Source organism: Plecotus auritus, assembly GCF_963455305.1.
Source record: "Plecotus auritus genome assembly, chromosome: 10".
Taxonomy (NCBI): domain Eukaryota; kingdom Metazoa; phylum Chordata; class Mammalia; order Chiroptera; family Vespertilionidae; genus Plecotus; species Plecotus auritus.
The window spans coordinates 62299011-62317317 of record NC_137785.1 but is presented as its reverse complement, the minus strand read 5'-3'; the positions used below and the strand labels follow the sequence as shown (position 1 = coordinate 62317317).

Here is an 18307-nt window from a genome sequence, read left to right as displayed (position 1 = left end):
TTCTGTATTGCAGCATATTCAGGAGGCCCTACTATGTCTCTCACTTTCTGCCCGCCCTGCTCACACCTCGAGTGGTCAGTACACATCTTCACAAACTCGGGACCGAGGCGGCAGAGAGCAAGGACGTTCCTGTCTGGATCTCACTGGAGTCTCGTGTTTCCTCTCACAGATCCCGAGTGCCCCTGACTCCCGGGTGGCCTTCATAGAGTCCCTGAAGAGGTGCGCAAGGACAGTCTGTTTCTAGTAGGGCTTTTGACAATGCAGAGAATTCTGGGTCTTTTGTTTTATCACATGTATGTTTTATTTATAAAATATTGGCTCAAAATTAGTTAAGATTTTAAAAAGAATTTCTTTGAGTATCGCCACTTAGCATAATTTTTCAATGAACGTGTAGGAGATTGATTGGTCTGGGAGTTAAGTAGTGTTATTGGTACAAAATCATGAAAGGAAAATTAATGCCAGCTTTTTTTGTATTTGCATGATGTAGCTTAATTTTTTGACATTTATTTCTAGTCTTAAAAAATGTTTTGTCAAAGTTAAATATGGTTTAGAAAAAAGAATTATAGTTCTGAAATTTATTAAGAAAAACAGCCACCACTCACCCCTCCTTGCCACTTCTTTCTCTCTGGACGCAACTGTTTTCAAATCTAGCTGATTTTATTTCTCTCCGTATCTAAATAGCGTTTTTATTTTGCTGCTTATCACTTTTTCTATTTTAGGAAATATCAATTGATAATCCACTGTGGAAGAAAGTCTTCACCTTCCTTCCATCAATACAATTAGCTGTCCTTTGTATAATAGTTTTAAAAACTCAGTTTTTACTTTTATTTTTGAAGGCTGTCTGTATAAACACTGTTCAGATTTGACCTTAGGAATCCGGTTGTTTTCTTTTGTTTTCTCTGGAGTTCATATTTGTCTTATCTAATTTTCCTTGTACATGTCATGATTCACCTGCAGATTCTGCCCGTTGTCTAGAGTCTTCTCATTCAGAGTCGAGTGTCCAACAGTTACATCTGGAGATGCCTCTTGCAGAGCCTCCCTCCGACCTGCTCCAGTCTGAATTGTTAGCTTCTGTACCTCTGAGCACAGCTGCCACCCGTGTTTCCCTTCGACATCACTCGGGAGTGTTCTCCGGCTTGTGCTGACCCTTCCTTTTCTGTGTCTCAGATCATCCTCTTGGCTTGCTCCTTTGTTTTGGTGGAACATACCCTGTTGATGCATATTTTTCTTTTTTTAATCTTTATTTTTCAGATTATTACAATTGTTCCTCTTTTCCCCTCCCATAGCTCCCCTCCACCCAGTTCCCACCCCACCCTCTGCCCTTACCCCCCCTCCACTGTCCTCATCCATAGGTGTGCGATTTTTGTCCAGTCTCTTCCCGCACCCCCCAAAACCCCTGTCCCCCCGAGAATTGTTAGTCCACTCCCTTTCTATGCCCCTGATTCTATTATACTCACCAGTTTATTCTGTTCATCAGATTTTTTATTCACTTGATTTTTAGATTCACTTGTTGATAGATATGTATTTGTTGTTCATAATTTTTATCTTTACCTTTTTCTTCTTTTTTCTCTTCTTAAAGAATACCTTTCAGCATTTCATATAATATTGGTTTGGCGGTGATGAACTCCTTTAGCTTTTTCTTATCTGTGAAGCTCTTTATCTGACCTTCAATTCTGAATGATAGCTTTGTTGGGTAGAGTAATCTTGGTTGTAGGTTCTTGCTATTCATCACTTTGAATATTTCTTGCCACTCCCTCTGGCCTGCATAGTTTCTGTTGAGAAATCAGCTGACAATCGTATGGGTGCTCCCTTGTAGGTAATTAACTGTTTTTCTCTTGCTGCTTTTAATATTCTCTCTTTGTCTTTTGCTCTTGGCATTTTAATTATGATGTGTCTTGGTGTGGTCCTCTTTGGATTCCTTTTGTTTGGTGTTCTGTGCGCTTCCTGGACTTGTAAGTCTATTTCTTTCACCAGGTGGGGGAAGTTTTCTGTCATTATTTCTTCAAATAGGTCTTCAGTATCTTGCTCTCTCTCTTCTTCTGGCACCCCCATAATTCTGATGTTGGTACGCTTGAAGTTGTCCCAGAGGCTCCTTACACTATCTTCATATTTTTGGATTCTTTTTTCTTTTTGCTTTTCCGGTTGGGTGTTTTTTACTTCTTTGTATTTCAAATCTTTGACTTGATTCTTACGATCCTCTAGTCTGCTGTTGGATCTCTGTATATTATTTTTTATTTCAGTCAGTGTATGCTTAATTTCTAGTTGGTCCTTTTTCATATCCTCGAGGGTCTCACTAAATTTATCGGCCTTTTAGAAAATTCTTAAAAAACCTTATAACCGTGGTTTTGAACTCTGTATCCAGTCGTTTGCTTTTCTCCATTTCTTTCATTTGTGACCTGTTTCTTTGTCTCTGCATTTTGGCTGCTTCCCTGAGTTGGTAGAGTAGCTTTGTGTGCTAGGTGTCCTATAGGGCCCAGTGGCTCAGCCTCCCCAGTTACCTGAGGTGGACACTCTTGGTGCACCCCTTTGTGGGCTGTGTGCACAGTCTTGTAGTTAAGCCTTGATTGTTGTTGGTATCACTGGCAGGAATTGACCTCCAGGCCAATTGGCTGTGAGGATCAGCTGTGTCTACTCTGGGAGAACTTCTGTCCTGGAGACACCCTCATGAGACAAGACTTGCAAAAGCCTCTGTGCTCAACTTGGATGGGGTGGAGTCTCGGGGTGGAGCAGACAGCAATGGCTACCCGTCAGCCCTGCCCTAAGAGGCCCCTGGGTCTCAGCGTCCCACGGTAATTGCTGCAAGCACCTCTGAGAGAAAGCCGCCCTCGAGTTTCGCCCTCTGCCAGACAGTCCAGTTTCTCCCTGTATATGAGTCTGGGTCCCCAGAGTCTCGCCCGGAACTGGAGTTCAGAGCTGTCGGGAGCTTTTGTCTCCCTCCTGGTTGAGAAAGCCAGCCGTGTACTCAGTTGCCAGCCCTCTCTGTGCACACACCTCGGTACCTCTGCCTCCTGCAGCTCCTCTTAGTCTCAGTGTGCTTTTCTCTTTCCTTCTAGTTGTAGAATTTCCACTCAGCCACCCTTCCTATGGTTGTGGATGATGTCCGTTTTGTTTTTTAGTTGTAGTTTTGAAATTGTTGTGTGAGGCAGCAGTTTAGGTGTTTACCTATGCCGCCATCTTGGTTTCTCCACATATTTTTCTTAAGAAAGGATGGATGGGAGGTAAAAAAAAAAAAAGTTTGACACTTTACTGAGCCTTCTGGTTCAACAGGTAGTTTGGTTGAGTGTAGAAATCTAGGCTGGAGCTTGTTTTCCTTTCAGTCTTAGAAAATATTCCTCCATTGACTTTGAGCCTCCTTGTTGTTGAGATGTTATAAACTTATGGTTTCTGGTTCTTTGCCCTGTGTTTTTCTCTCTGGAGGCCTGTAGTGTTTTATTTTTTCACTGTGTTCTGAAATTTTATAGTAATGTGGATTGCTGTGGGTCTGATTTCATTTCTTGGCCGGGCAGATGGTGGGCCTTTAAATCTGGAAATCCATGTCCTCCAGTGCTAAGAAATTTTGTCTATTTTAAAACCTTTCTAAGAAATTTAAGACAGAAAACTACAGATAAGAGTACATATAACCCAGCTTTCATAGTTATCAACAAATGGCCAGTCTTGTTTCATCTGTAGCCCTCAATTCACCCACTTACTCACCCTTCTGGGTTATTTTGGAGCAAATCCAGACACTATTATTCCACCTTAGCTTATTTCACTGCAGGCTTGCTGCCCTCTGCGTGGTTTTTTGGAGCCCTTGATTTTCAGATATTAGAGTTCTTGGATTGTCTTCTGATGTTTCTTCTCTTCTGAAATATTTTACATATCTGGTGTTGGGGGATTTTCCCTCTTCTTTCTTCAAGTTTACCTGCCTGTCCTTTAGTGTGTTTCACTTCTGCCACCAGATGCTCTTTTATGGCATCTGTTCTTGCTAAACAGCCGCCGTGTTTGCCTTCCCTCTCGGAGCAGTAATGCTAGCGGTGCCTGAGGGTTTTCTGTGAATTTCCCCATTTTCTTTTGTTTGCATTGATTTCTACTTTTTAAAAAATACTTTTATTGATTTTTAGGGAGGAAGCGAGAGGGGCCGTTGGAAACATTGATTGGCTACCTCCTGCGTACCCCCTACTGGGGATCGAGCCCAAAACCTGTGCATGTTCCCTGACGAGGAATTGAACCAGTGACCTTTGGTTCCTGGGTCAGTGCTCAACCACCGAGCCCCACCAGCCAGGCTGGTTTCTATTTCTTAAGCTAAAAGCTTTCCACTTCCCAATTGGTTGGTGGTCCCCCTGGTTTCCTACTTTCCAGGCTGTGTTCCCTGCCTCACTTCAGGTCCCCTGATGGGACCTCCCTCTGGAGCTCAGCTGTGTCCTCCTTCTGTTTGTATCGTCATGGTTTGCAGCACTGGCAGGTCAGATGGCCTCCTGCCTCATGGCTCATGTGGAGGCTTCTTGTCCTGCAGGCCATGCCTGTGTCCATGCGTCCCATACCTGAACTGCCCCTTGTTGCTCTTCTGAGGGTGACTCCATGGCTTCTGTCCTTGGACTTGTCACTGTGTCCTGAGACAGTGCCAGCCGTGCTTTGTAAACGCCCCTTGTCCTTATCACAGGACCTACTCTGTAATTCTTTGTGTTTTTCATCACATTTCGGTGTTTTTGTTAGCATTATTAATTACAGTAGTATAAGTTCCCTTTTAAAATTTGTAAATTTCTGAAACTTGAATGAGAGAAGTAAAAAACATGCATAATCTCTGTGCCCAGTGGAACCACTGCTGGCAGATGTGAACACATGGCATTGTGCACCAGTGAGGACGTGATATAGAGTGGTTTTTCTAAACGGGGTCGTAATGTGCAGTGTTGTGTAATTACATTTACTCTGTCACATGCTTTTGCTTTATTAAAGTTTTTGGAATTGTAAGCTTGAGAATTAGCTTGAGTTATAGTTGACCTGGTTTTAATGTTTTGTTCTGATCCAGAGCAGATAAAATCCCCTCGTCTCTGTATTCCACCTACCGCCAAGCCTGCTCTGCTGCTGGAGAGAAGAAACGGACAAGTAAGGGCTCTTGGCCATGAGCTGTGGCAGTGGCGCCTCGGTCAGTGCTGTCTGGTTAGGTCGCGCTGGGTCTGGCCAGGGCTCTGGGTTCAGAGACTGCCCACCACCAGCCCCAGTCATGGACCAGGATGTGATGCCGTCAGCTCACAGGCTCTGAGCCTGGAGACACTGATGGACCTGAAATAGCATGTTCCTAAAGCAGTGCATGCGCACAGCATTCACTCTGCTGTTTGTGGCCCCACGGAGGGTGATGAGGCTTCCGCTTGCCTGTCCTGAGTTCAAGCTTTAAATTCGGGTGACCTCTCAGACTCAGCAGCTGGGCCCCAGGACTGTCTCGTTTCTGAAGCCTGTTGCAGGGCTGGTGTGTGACAGCTTTCTGACTGACCATTTGGATGGCGGTTGAGTTCTGTGGTGGATTGGGGGGTGGGGTGTCTTTCTGGCTCTAGGGAACAGTGATATGGACCTAGGACACATCTGAAAGGATGTAGAGGAGAGACGGCTGTGCTCGGAGCAGCTGGGCAGACTCGGTGTGTTCATGCCCACCTTACCTGGCCATTAATAAAGCGGCTGACTGTCAGCAGTGCCGCAGGCTGTTTTCTCAGCAATGTCACTGCACAAGGGGCAGGAGCCACGCTGATGAAGCAGCTTGTGTTTGCTGGTTTCAACCCTCTGACACCGGCAGGGCCATGTAGGCTCATGAAGCTTCTGTCTTCCAGAAACCCCTTTCCCTAGCATGGATAACTTATAACAGATGGAGACCAGCCCCTGAGCGGGCAAAGAATGAAGGTCCCAGATCTCACCGCTCTCAGGTCCAGTGAGATGGCAGCTCTGCTGGGGACGCCCTGTGTGGGGTTGGTCCTCCTCGCCCAGCCCCGGTCCCACCTTTGGGGGCTTTCAAAATGTCTTCTGCTGTAGAACTTGATGCAACGGGCTCATCAGTAGAAGCCTTAGGCTCTGGCTCCTGGTGTCACGGGAGACCTGTGAGGCTTGCTACACACAGTGTTGTCTCCAGCGACACCAGAAATGAACTGATTTTGCTTTTAAAACACTGATTCTGCCTTTTTTCTTTGTTTTATTTTTTTACCATCCTATGATAAAATAACTTAGAAGTTTGAGAAATAGGGAATAAGTCATTCATGAGTGTCTCCTGCCCAGCCTCCCTTGCTGTGCTGCTAATTTTTTTTTTTAGAGAGAAAGAGGGGAAGGGAGAAGGATAGAGAGATAAGAACATCAATCGATTATCTCCTGCATGCCTCCTACTGGGCATTGAGCCCACAACCTGGGCATGTGTCCTGACCAGGAATTGAACCAGTGACTTCTTGGTTCATGGGTCGATGCTCAACCACTGAGCCACACTGGCTGGGCCTCATCTTTTTCCATTAGGCATATGCTTTTCGCACTTGTGGCAATGGGGCGGGTAGACCATGCTTGTCCTTGAGCTTATTTATGAATGTTTTGATTGATGTGCAGCCTCAGGAGGGTTTCATTCTCCCCCTCCCCTCCTTGTGGGCAGAGAACCCATGGGAATGAGCAGGTCCACATTCAGCTGCATGTTTCCTGTATGGCTTACTTGTTAGAATCACTCTTCCTGGTCTCGCAGATGCAGCCCTGGGAATGGAGGTGGAGGCAGAACCTGGCTGTGCGGAAGGCTCCCTGGGACTGCTCACAGCTGCACTTCAAGAGCTCAGGGCCGCCATGACAGACCCCACCCAGTATGATGGTGAGGACGGGCAGTGGGCGGCTGAGGAGCTGTGTGCGGCCGTGGATGGGGCTCAGTGGTTGGTCCACTCCCTCAAGGTGGTAGTGGCTGGTTCTTATTCCTGTGGTTCAGTGTTTGGTAGTGAAGCCTGACCCTTTGCTGGCAGGTGTCAAGGATGTGGTCCTCTTTAGACAGGATGGGAGACCAGTCACTCAAGCTGTCACAGACCCTTGGCAGAAGGTGACTGTTTTGCTCTTTGGCATCCCAGTAGGACAGGTGGTGGAGAGGAGGCTGGGCGATGTTACTGGTTGGGGTTTTCTTTCTTTTCCCAACGCCTGAGCCTCTGCTGCTGTGTGCGTTGTGTTTCTCTGGAGTAGGAGCCCGGACAGTTCATACTTCACAACGGTGCACAGCAATCTATGAAATAAATCCTAACTTCCAGCACTTTCAGGCTTTAGTTATGGAAAATGCAAAATCCCAAATAGTAGGCTAGCCTGCACCGGCAGGCTCAGTGGTTGAGCGTTGACCTATGAACCAGGAGGTCACGGTTTAATTCCTGGTCAGGGCACATGCCCAGGTTGCTGGCTCAATCCCCAGTGTGGGCATGCAAGAAGCAACCAATGATTCTCATCGTTGATGTTTCTCGCTCTCTCTCCCTCCCTCCCTTCCTCTCTGAAATAAATAAGAATATATTAAAACAAAGTCAGTAGGCCATATTTTTACCTAGTAACTGTACGGATCTTATTTATTTTTTTATCCTTACCCAAGGATACATTCATTGTTTTTAGAGAGAGAGAGAGGAGAGAAAAACATCTACAGTTGCCTCCTCTATGTGCCCTGACTGGTAATCGAACTGCAGCCTAGGACTGTGCCCTGACCAGGAATGGAACCTGCACCCTATGGTGCGTGGGATGATGCTCCAAGCAGCCAAGCCACCCGGCCAGGGCCATTATGAGGTCATTTTATTCCCGCTAGGAAAGAATATCCTGGGAGAGCCTCACAGAGGAAATACTGACAAAACTATCTTAGTTCTTCTGTTTGCTGGGTGCCTGCAGGGCCTTAGCTGCGATCCTGCCATGGAGTGGGAGTGTGGCCTTTCAGAGCTGTGCTGCAGAACGTGGCATCTGGAGATCCTGGGACCTGGCGGGACCCAAAGGCTCCAGCAAGGCGGCTGAAAGGTCAGGTCAGCCTTATTCCAAAGCAGCAGAGGTTCCATTTCCACACAGTATGGTTGGCCCACTCAGCACCCACCCAACCTCTGGTGCCCCAAGGCTGTGGCTCTTTCTTGGCCATCGGAAACATGATGGCAGCTGGGACGCAAGCCTCTAGCAGATGACACAGTTTGGGGGAGAGTTAGTATGTGATTCAGATGAAGAATTTAAATAAGTGGTGAGGTTTGTGATGGTGACAGAGTGCATGCTCCTCACACATGCAGTACATGTGTGAATGGTGACTGCCCCTTTGCCGTGTCACCTCTCCACACCCAGTCACTGCCGCCTGCAGGGAGTTGGCCCTGGGGTGCAGTCAGGGTGGTGGTGGGTAGTTTCTGCGCCCTCATCAGCCCCTCTGCACCCCTCCCCGCACCCCTGCTCACCTGATGACTCTGCCATTTGCAGTTTTGTCTGCTCAGATTGCGGTGGTTTCTGAGAGGCTGCACTCTGCCCTGGGCCTCAGTGAGGATGACGGCAGCTCTGAGGTCTTGAAGATCCAGCTCAGTGTTCTGGCTCCCAATCTGGAGCAGCGGGAGCAGCAGGTGAGTGTGGGATGCCAGAGAGCACAGCTGTCGCGCCTGCTGGGTGTGCTAGAGAACCGAAAGCCCTTCTCTTCCCTCTGGTCCTGCTATATCAAGTGTGTATGTGGAGCCACGACGGTCAGAGTCCTCGGTGCCAGGGTCAGCACCCCACCTGTGTGCGCAAAGAGCATGCAGCAGAGGCCGTCTGTGGCCTCAAAGTCCACAGTATTCACTCTCTGGCCTGCGCTCTGCTGTAACATTTCACCAGAGGAGATTGCGGGACAGCACGTGGCCTGTCGTGTTCCCAGGGTTTGGGAGTGGGGATTCTTGTACCCGTTTGCCTTGGGGTTTCTTCTCCGAATGCAAACCTGTCAAATGTGTGTAAATAATACAAGATCCAACTCATGCAGGTTCCCCTCCGGGTGTCTCTCCTCTCAGGTCGTGGATCTTCTGCTGACATCTTTCTGTCAGAACCTAATGGCAGCCTCCACTTTTGCCCCACCGGACAGGTAGTCTGGGCAGTTTGTGTGCAGGTGGCCTGCTGCTCTGGGTGGGCCCCCTTTGTGGAGCAGAGCTTCTCCCTGGTTCCACGACGACAGTGGCCATCAGTTGCTGGTCCTCTGGCTTCCTGCTGGGCTACTGGTGGGGGCTCTGCTGACTTTGTCCAGTGGGGATGGGGCAGGAGTTGAGCATTGCACAGGAGACGCCACTATTTGGGGAACTGCCTGCTTCTTGCTGAGGCCTCCTGTGCCCGAGTGCTGGTCCCCCAGACCCTGGGAGGGCTGTTCAGGACTGGGACTGGCCATTGTCTCTGCAGGCAGGGCTCCTGGGCGGCCCGCTTTGTGACGACCACATGTGGACGCTCGGTCCTCCCCGCTGTGCTCACCAGGCTCTGCCAGCTTCTCCATCACCAGGTAGAGCTGCTGCCTCCCTCCAGCTGGGAAGGGGGCTCTGCACCCTCCCTCCTGCTGAACTAGTTCTCGGTCCCATTTTAGGGCCCGAGCCTGAGTGCCTCGCACGTGCTGGGGTTGGCTGCCCTGGCCATCCACCTCGGCGAGTCCAGGTCTGTGCTCCCGGAGGTTCACATGGTCCCTCCTATCCCTGCCAGGGGCCTCTCCATCCCTGAGTTCTTCAGCAGCCTCCTGACATGCAGGTCCAAGGAGTCCTCACTCTTCTGCCTCAAGTGAGCTCTCCCCTGGTCCCTCAATTACTTGTGTCCTCTGTTAGCAGGAGTCACAGATGTGCCCCTCAGATAATCACGGATTAACCTCTTGGTGTCTGTCCTTCCAGGATCTTGTTTCTATGTATTTATGTGAGAGGGTTGGTTGGTTGGTTTATAAAAATGGGATCACATGCTGCACTAAACTGTGTGTTAAGATGTTGGCACTAGACTGTGGCGCCCTTTGAGCCTATGAGAGCCGCTCCATTTTGGTTCGGGGTCCTGACTTCTGGTTAGGTCCCTGGTTCCCTGTGCTGAGCAGCTGCTGCAGCTGTTTCTCTAGGGGAAACCCCTACCTGTGGAATAGCCCATCCAAAGGTAGACTCATCTTAAAGGGCTTTGAGACCCATCATCCTATAAGTCCGGGCCAGTTTACACCCCACGCGTCACATCGTGCACCACTGAGCCCATTCCTACCCTTCACTCAACAGCGTGAAGCATGCGGGGTGGCAGGTGCTAGGGGCAGGTGGGTGGGTCGGATGAGAGTGGCTGGCCTGTCTGAGGAGTCCTGTGTGGTGGGTTTGAAGTGGAGCTGTGGCTGGGGCTGCGTTCGAAGTTTACTGACAGTTGACAAAGGCCTGAGGGATGTAATCAGCAGAAAGGATAAGTGAAGGAAGGCCTGTCTCTGCCTACCGCCCACCTGATGTCTGCGTTGTCCACACTGGAGGCAGATTGCCCATCCCCATCCCTCTCGTGGGCTTTTGGCAACACCAAACAGTCCCCATTGGGAGTCAGTCCTGTAGGTGCCCTGGTCCGCCCCCCCTGCCCCCCCGTTCCCTTTCTCACCGCCTTCCTGACTTTCTCTGGGCCCCTGGGTGAGTCTGTTCTGGTTGGTCTCTCCTTCCTCCGAGTCTCCACCTGCAGCAGGGACAGCTCAGACCCAAAGGGTATGACGTGGGGGCCACTTCCCCAGGGCTCAGGAGTGGAGGCTGAGGACGGGGACTCAGGACTCATGCTTAATTCTCCTTTATTTTCATGGACCACATTTCTATGTTATAATTTCCATTTTCTATTTTCAGATTTTGTACCGCGACAATTTCTTACGCTTTGTGTAAGTTTTCTCCCCAATCATGCGATGCTTGGTACAGCTGTTTATCTCCAGGCCTAATAAAAAAGGTGGGTCTCTTAGGTTCCTTTCTTCCGTCCTCCTGAGTCTCCGGTTTTATGCAGGAGTCCGATGCCCCTTGTTTATCAGGCTGTCTGCTTGGGCTGCAGGGCCTTTTCCTCCTGTTCCAAGTGAAACGAGGGGCTGTAAGAATCTTCCCATTCAGAGAATGCCGTTTCCTCTAGAGAGTTCTGTCTTCTTGTGAGTACTTTTTAGATTGTTAGGAGATGAGAAATTTAAAGTGTGTGAGAATGTGTCAGCCAGGCAGGTGAGGTTGCTGCTCCTTTTGCAGAGATTTAAGGAGCCCCTCCCCATGTGAGGTTTAAACCCGGTTCTCAGTCCAGGCTCACCCTTAGGATCCATGGAGAAGCTTTAAAAGCCCAGCCGCCTGGCCTGACAGTAGCTTGGTGTTGGGAGCAGCTGGGCCCCTATGGCTGGTGTCGAGAAGCTTAGACCCAGCTGCCAAAATATAAGGTATGGAATGAGGAGCAGGAGGAGCGGCCCCAACAAGGAAGTCCCGTCACACTGTCCAGTCCCGATTCCCATATGGTGCAGCCCACAGGAGAAACACAGAGAAACGGCTGACTTCCTCAGGTGCAAAGGGTACAAAGGAACACGCCCCTGATAGGCTTTGCTTGCCCAGTGTGCACTTCCTGGGGAAGATAGCAGTGCCAGCCGAGGCCTGGGAAGACAGGCCCACCCTGTGAAGGGCAGGTCAGACACAGCCATCAGCTTCTAGGCGTCCACCCAGGGAAACCATCCTGTGTGCACCGAGGTTTACATACAGGCTGCTCACGGAGATGCTGCATGTAACTGGTCATGGTGCCCAGGGTGCCCCACAGGGGAAGGCGACACTGCAGGTGAAGGCCGCTGCAGGTGACATGGTCTTCGCTGCCTGCTGTATGTGACCAGGTGACGTGACTATTTTCTGAATCTCACATATGCATTCCTGTCTCTCTTCAGTTTCAGTTCATTGTGCTCAGATTGTTCTCAGAAGCCCGAGACCCTCTCTCTGTGGAAGACACAGCCAGCCTTCCCTGGAGGCCCTTGTGCCTGCCGCCTGCAGACTGGCAGCGAGCTGCCCTCTGTCTATGGAGACAGAGGGCCTTCCGGGAACTATTGAAGGAGAAGGAATTTCATGTAGGTCCTACTGTCCCTCCCCTTCTTTCTCACCTTGTCCCAACTCGCGGGTTGCGGGTACAGATCTGGGGCCTGAGGATGTGGTGGGCAGGCAGGTGGGCCTGACCCAGTGACGTTGGAGCAGCATAGACTTGGCTTTGGTTGAGACTGTTATTGGGATCATTGTAGATTCACACCTAGGTTTAAGAAACCAGATAGAAAGAGGCCTTCTACTCTGCCCAGTTTCCCCCAACAGTAATATTTTGCAGAGAATTTTAAGATTGGATAAAAATGTATCTTAAACATCTGCCAGGCTCCGGTTTGGGCTGGGCTTCTCCGAGCACAGTCCCTGGGAGCCTCAGCCACTGGGCCAGTGTGCCCCTGTTACTTGTCTCTGCTTCCTTTTCATAACTTGCATTTATTTCTGGGATGCTTGCCTGTTAGTTTTGGTCTTAGAGAAAAATTTCCATTTGTGTTATTTTTCAGTCTTACTGTTAACTCTATCATTTAGGCCAGAGTAGGCCTGACGGTCTGTGTAAGGCAAGGAGCAGTGACGCTGGGAATAGCTGTGCCCACCGGCAGCTTAGCAGGTGCCTCCCCTGCACCTCAGGGCGCTTTCCAAGCCCTGGGCCATTGCAGCCCTGCAGGTCCTGCAACAGGCGCGCCGCTGAGCACCGCACTGCTGCCCGTCACCGGGTTTGGCCCTCACCCTGTTGGGATGTGCTATACGCATGTTTCTGTGACGTGCTCTTTTCCACGCAGTGTTAGGTTCTGAGATTAGTCTGGGTTGATGTGTGAAACTGTTCCAAGAATTTGAAAACAAGAAATATGCTACCATGAATGTTTGAAGCAGTTATTAAGTGTATTGGTTACTACCCAGCTCCCGGAATTAAAGAGTGACTTTTTTCCCGGTGTTGCTAAGCGACAGCCTGAGAGGTTTGCAGATGCCACAGACCACTGCTCACACCTGCCGTGTGCCGGAGCACTCCACTTAACAGTCCAGTTTTCCCGTCTTAGTAGCCTCCCATGCACAGTTAAGCAAAGCAACAGAGCAGTTCTTCTCAGGACCTGGGGCCGGCACCGCCATCCAGCAGTGGGAGGTGGCGTGAGGTAGAGGTTACTCCGAGGGTGCTGGCCTGTGGGACTCTTGGGAAACGACCTGTGCTTTCTGGGTTCCATCCTCCCTGTGGCACCCAGCTGGTCCTCCTCTCAGTTAACTTACAGAGACTGGGTGCAGCTGGAACTGGAGATTCACCCGGAAGTGGACTCTCTTTCAGACATAGAAAGGTAAGTGTTTAATGGATTCTGCCCTCAACGTTTTATGGTTTTCTACATTGTCTTAAAGTCTTGAGTTTTATCCTTATACCCTTAATGTCCAGTTTAACACATCTGTGAGCACAATTTCATTCACTCCTTTACTCAAGAAACATTGAGCTGTGGACACTGTACTTGCACCTGTCCTGGGGCTTCCTTCCTCAGATATGGTTTCACAGGTTTCAGAAGGAGAAAGCATGGGATGATCACCGTGGCTCCTTGCCCACTCATGCTTGGGTTTGGCTCCTCCACAGACGGCAGTGCCGGTGGCTTGGTGCTTTTGGTAGTTTGTCCTCAGACCTTCCTGAGGGCAGCTGTCCACATCTGCATACCTGTGCTGTGATCTGGGCAGCTCACAGGCACCCTGGGAGGAGTCCTCAGCCTCTGTCCCCAGCTCAGCAGGTTGCTGTGCCCCTCACTGGGTTCATTTCTTACTGTGGGAGCTCCGGCTTACACACATTACAGTACAGACTTGGCATGTGCTTGCAGGCGGGATTTCCACCAGTGGGCCATCCGTGAGCATTTCGTCCCCATGCCCTCCACTGCAGGGGGCTGCGATGGAGACCTGGAGACAGCGTGCACTGTCCTTGTCAACGTTCTGATGGACTTCTGTCAAAGGTCAGGAATGCTAATGCCAAAAAGCATCTTTTAATTTGGGTAGTTGCAGGAATATTTTTATTTCCCTCCAGTTTCCCCACATTATCACCAACACTGTTGTTACTTGACTTTTTGATAGTATTTATCCTGGTGGGTGTGTAGTGATATATTGCATTATGATTTTTATTTGCTTTTCCTTGATGGCTAATGATGTTGAATATCTTTTTATTAGCTTGTTGACCATTAGTGTATCTTCTTTGGAGAAATGTCTGTTCAGATCTTTTGCCCGTTTTAAAATTGGGTTATTTGTTTTATTGGGTTGTACGAGTTCTTTATATGTACTAGATGCCAGATCCTGATCAGACATATGAGTTGCACATACTTCCTCTCATTCTGTAAGTCATGTTTTCACTCCCCAGTGGAGTACTTTGATGTGTAAGAGTTTTACATTTTTATGAAGCCCAATTTATTTTCAGTTTCAGCTTTTATGTTTAGGCCTTTGATCCATTTGAGTTAAATTTTGTATGTGGTGCATGTTAGGAATCCAACTTTATTCTTCTGCTTGTGGATGTCCAGTTCCCCCAGCACCTTTGTCGGGGAGAGTATCCCTTCCCGATTGAATGGTCTTGGTGCCCTTGTCAAAAATTAGTCAATTGTACTAGGGAGGGTTTTTTCCTGGACTCTCTTCTGTTGAGCTACAGGTCCATCCTTATTGCCAGCCTCACACTGTTTTGATTACTGTAGTTTGTACTAAGTTTTAAATTGGGAAATGCGAGTCCTACAACTTTGTTCTTTTTATTTTTTAAATAATATAAACCAAGCCACTTAATTTTTTTATCCATAACTGAGGGCGCATTCATTGACCTTTGGGGAGAGAGAGAGAAACATCGATGGGTTGCCTCCTGTAGGCACTCCAACTGGGATCAAACCCACAAGCTAGGTATGTGCCCTGACCGGGAATCAAACCCACAACCCTTTGGTGTATGAGATGATGCCCCAACCAACCGAGCCACACCAGCCAGGGCTGACTTTGTGCTTTTTTAAGATTGTTTTGACTATTTTGGCTGGGTCCTTTGCAATTCCATCTGAGTTTTAGCATCAGCTTGTCACTTTCTACAAAATCAGATCTAGGATTCTGATAGGGATTGCACTGTCTTTGTAGATGAATTTGAGTAGTATCTTACTATCATTTTTTTCTTTATTACTGAATTTATCAGGGTGACATTGGTTGATAACATTATGTAGGTTTCGGAGGTACAGTTCTATAGTACATATCTGTATATTGTATTGCGGGTTCTCCACCCCAAGTCAAGTCTCCTTCCATCACCATTTGTCCCCCCTTTACTTTCTTCTACCTCTCTCCCCACTCCCACCCCCAGTATTGTCGTCTTAACAGCACTGAGTCTATCTATGAACATGGGATGTCTTTACATTTATTTAGGTCTTTAATTTTTTTTCAATAGTGTGTTACAGTTTTCAGCATATAAGTCTTGCACTTCCTTGGTTAAATTTATCCTTAAGTATTTTATTCTTTTTTAACACCATTGTAAATGAAGTTATTGTCTTTATTTCATTTTTTTATTATTCCTTGTTAGTATATAGAAATTCAACTGATTTTTTTATATACATTTCCTATTCTGCAACTTTGCTGAACTCATTTATTTGCTCTAATAGTTTTCTTATTGTAGATTCTTTAGGATTTCCTATATATAAGATCATGCCATTTGGAAATAGAGATGGTTTAATTTTTCCTTTCCATCTGGATACCTTTTCTCATTCTGGCTGAACTGTCCTGGCTAGAACTTCCACTGTCGTGTTAAATGGAAGTGTTGAGAGAGGGCATCTTTGTCTCCCTGATCTCAGGAGGGAGTTTTCAGTTTTTCATCATTCAGTGTGAGGTTACCTGTGTCTTTTTCATAATTGTTCTTTATCAGGTTGAGGAAGTTCCTTTCTCCTAGCTTGTGTGTTTTTAATCTTGAAAGGGTATTGAATTTTGTCTAATGCGCTTTCTACATCTATTGAGATGACCACATGGTTTTTGTTTTTCTATTGATACTAGAGGCCCGGTGCACAAATTTCGTGCATGGGTGGTTGGCCTGCTGGCTCTGTCTGCCCCACATTGGGGTGGGGGGGTGATGGGCAGGGCAGGGCAGGCCAGGGGAGGCGCCGTGGGCGGTTGGGCAGCCGGCCCCGCCCCCTGGTCGAACACGAGATGGAACTCCTGGTCGAGGGGACAATTTGCATATTAGCCTTTTATTATATGGGATGTGTGTCATATTAGTTGATTTATGGATGTTGAACCAGCCTTGTGTTCTTGGGATAAGTCCCAGTGGGTCATGGTACATAACTGTTTTTATATGTTATTGGATTGGGGCTGCTGGTATTCTGTTACAGAAGGTTTTGTTGTTTGTTAGTTCCTGTGACCACACACCACTCTGGAGGCAGGGGAAGCAGGCGCTCCAGCACAATTAGGAGATACTCAGGAGGCTTTTACTGCGTTTTTGTTTCAGTTCAAGGAGTTGTGACCACTCAGAGAATTCTGATTTGGTTCTTGGTGGCTACATGGGAAATCGAGATATTTTTTCAAGATTGCAGGTGAGTTAGAAGGTGAAAAATTCAGTGTGTTCACTGCATTAAGCCTTCTGTTACTAAGGTATTTATTATGAATACCCATAATGGGTTCTAAGGCAACTGAGCAGAATGAAAACTCGCATCGCACACACAGAGGCTGAGACCCAGGGTGACAGGTGCTGTGAACGAGTCCAGTGCACATGATGGAAACACAGAAACCAAAGCTGTGATGCTGGCATCGTCGCCAGGCTTCGGGACGTTTCTGAAAATAGAGTCAATTAAGAAAATTCCAACTGTGATGATAACACAGGTGCTACCCCACTGTTTTCTGCTTTACTCCTGGCTGTTCCATTTGGGTGTCGGGCTCTGAGAAGTGATGTCAATCACTTCAGAGGATCAACAGTTCACGGAGTGTCACAGGGTCGGCTGGCATCTTGCAGGCAGTGGGCTCTGTCACCTGTGCAGGAGCACGGAGAGAGCGAGAGCGAGAGCAGGTGTAGTCAACATGCCTGCTGGCCTCAGACCTTCCTAGAGCATAAGGGTCAGGATCTGAGCCCACCTGCCTCCTCGTCCATGTGTACGTGGGAACCTGCCTGCGGAAATGCACCGCGTTCTGTTCTATAGGGTTCTGTGTGTGGATTTCATGCTTCCTGGTGGCATTCCTGCTGCCTCTCAGAGTGCCTGGATTTAGGAAATAGGAATGGAAAGGAAAACATGGAGGTTGTGGTTTGGAGCACTGGGGAAATTTACTAACAAATGAGGGAAAATCCCACAAAAAAGAGACCTGATTCCCCTGACCCCTCATCTTGACCTCTTGTTCTCCGCATCCTTCATGACTGATGTGACTGACGAGGGCAGACACAGCCGAGTACACATGTCAGGTGGGCAGTGATTAGATGGGGCATGTTAAGGACACTGTGCATGTGCACTGAGGCATTTATCAAGTGCCTGCTATGTATAGTCCTCACCTGAGTAATTCATCCTCAACGTGTGTGCCCCCACACTATGTGTAGGGTAAGAGCAAATGATAAATGAGTAAAACATTAACTGTGGGTCAATCTGGGTAAAGGTGTTCTTTGTGCTAGTCTTATTTTTGCAATTTTCTAATGATTTCATGTAAAAAGGCTTATCCCACTTATCCTGAGCCCTGTGGAGACTCTCTCCCAAGCCCATTTCAGGCTCCTCATTGGGGCAGACAGGAAGCCCCAAGGATTCTTTGCCTTCACATTTGGGGACAGAGAACCACTTGGAACCAGAGATGAAAATGCATGAGCATCTCAGCCTTGCTTTTTTCTAGGAGATGGCTGCCGACCTGGAACAGGGCCCAGTGGTGCCCCACGGCCGTGCTCCGTCTCGGGGACACTTCCTCTTCAGGATTTTCCGCAGCCGGCTCCAGGCTCTTGCAGTCGGGTGGGACATGGCTTCCCGCCTTCAGAGACAGCGGGAGCTACTCATGTACAAAAGGTAAAGGCACTGGAGTCTGTCATTCATTTCAGCCCCCTGCTCCCCAGCCTGTGGTGGCTTCTTCTTGGGGTTCCATGGAGAGCAGGGCCTGGGGCTATGAAAAGCACTTGGGAGTAAAGCTTTCTGCGCAGACCCAGGATAAAAATGTTGAAAAGCACTCATGTCAAAATAAGGAAGACCTTGTGTGCTCACTTAGACTGGTACCCTGCTTCTGATTTAACTTACATTTTGGTTTTGGGTCACATCTTTTGAGTGTCTGTCATAGGGTTCAGTGGCTCAGCCAGCCCCAGGCTGGGGACAGTGGGGGCTGCAGACCACACTCTGGTTCCAAGAGTGAGTTGGGAGGGTCCTTGCAACCTTGAGACCCAAGTTCTTGAGAAGCAAAGTTAACGTGATGCCTCCACC

At 48.4% G+C, this 18307-nt stretch overlaps 1 protein-coding gene across 1 annotated transcript in view; it reads left to right on the top strand.

Moving 5' to 3' along the window:
• FANCA (FA complementation group A) overlaps window positions 1-18307 on the top strand; it is a gene marked incomplete at its 3' end in the record, with an annotated part of 39953 nt that overhangs the window by 15454 nt on the left and 6192 nt on the right. The window contains 14 exon segments of the mRNA XM_080644867.1: window positions 14-74; window positions 170-219; window positions 5006-5082; window positions 6683-6802; window positions 8398-8534; window positions 8952-9022; window positions 9331-9427; window positions 9509-9696; window positions 10752-10848; window positions 11801-11977; window positions 13170-13243; window positions 13760-13888; window positions 16378-16462; window positions 17736-17902. Of these exon segments, the coding sequence (XP_080500993.1) occupies window positions 14-74; window positions 170-219; window positions 5006-5082; window positions 6683-6802; window positions 8398-8534; window positions 8952-9022; window positions 9331-9427; window positions 9509-9696; window positions 10752-10848; window positions 11801-11977; window positions 13170-13243; window positions 13760-13888; window positions 16378-16462; window positions 17736-17902 (1530 nt within the window).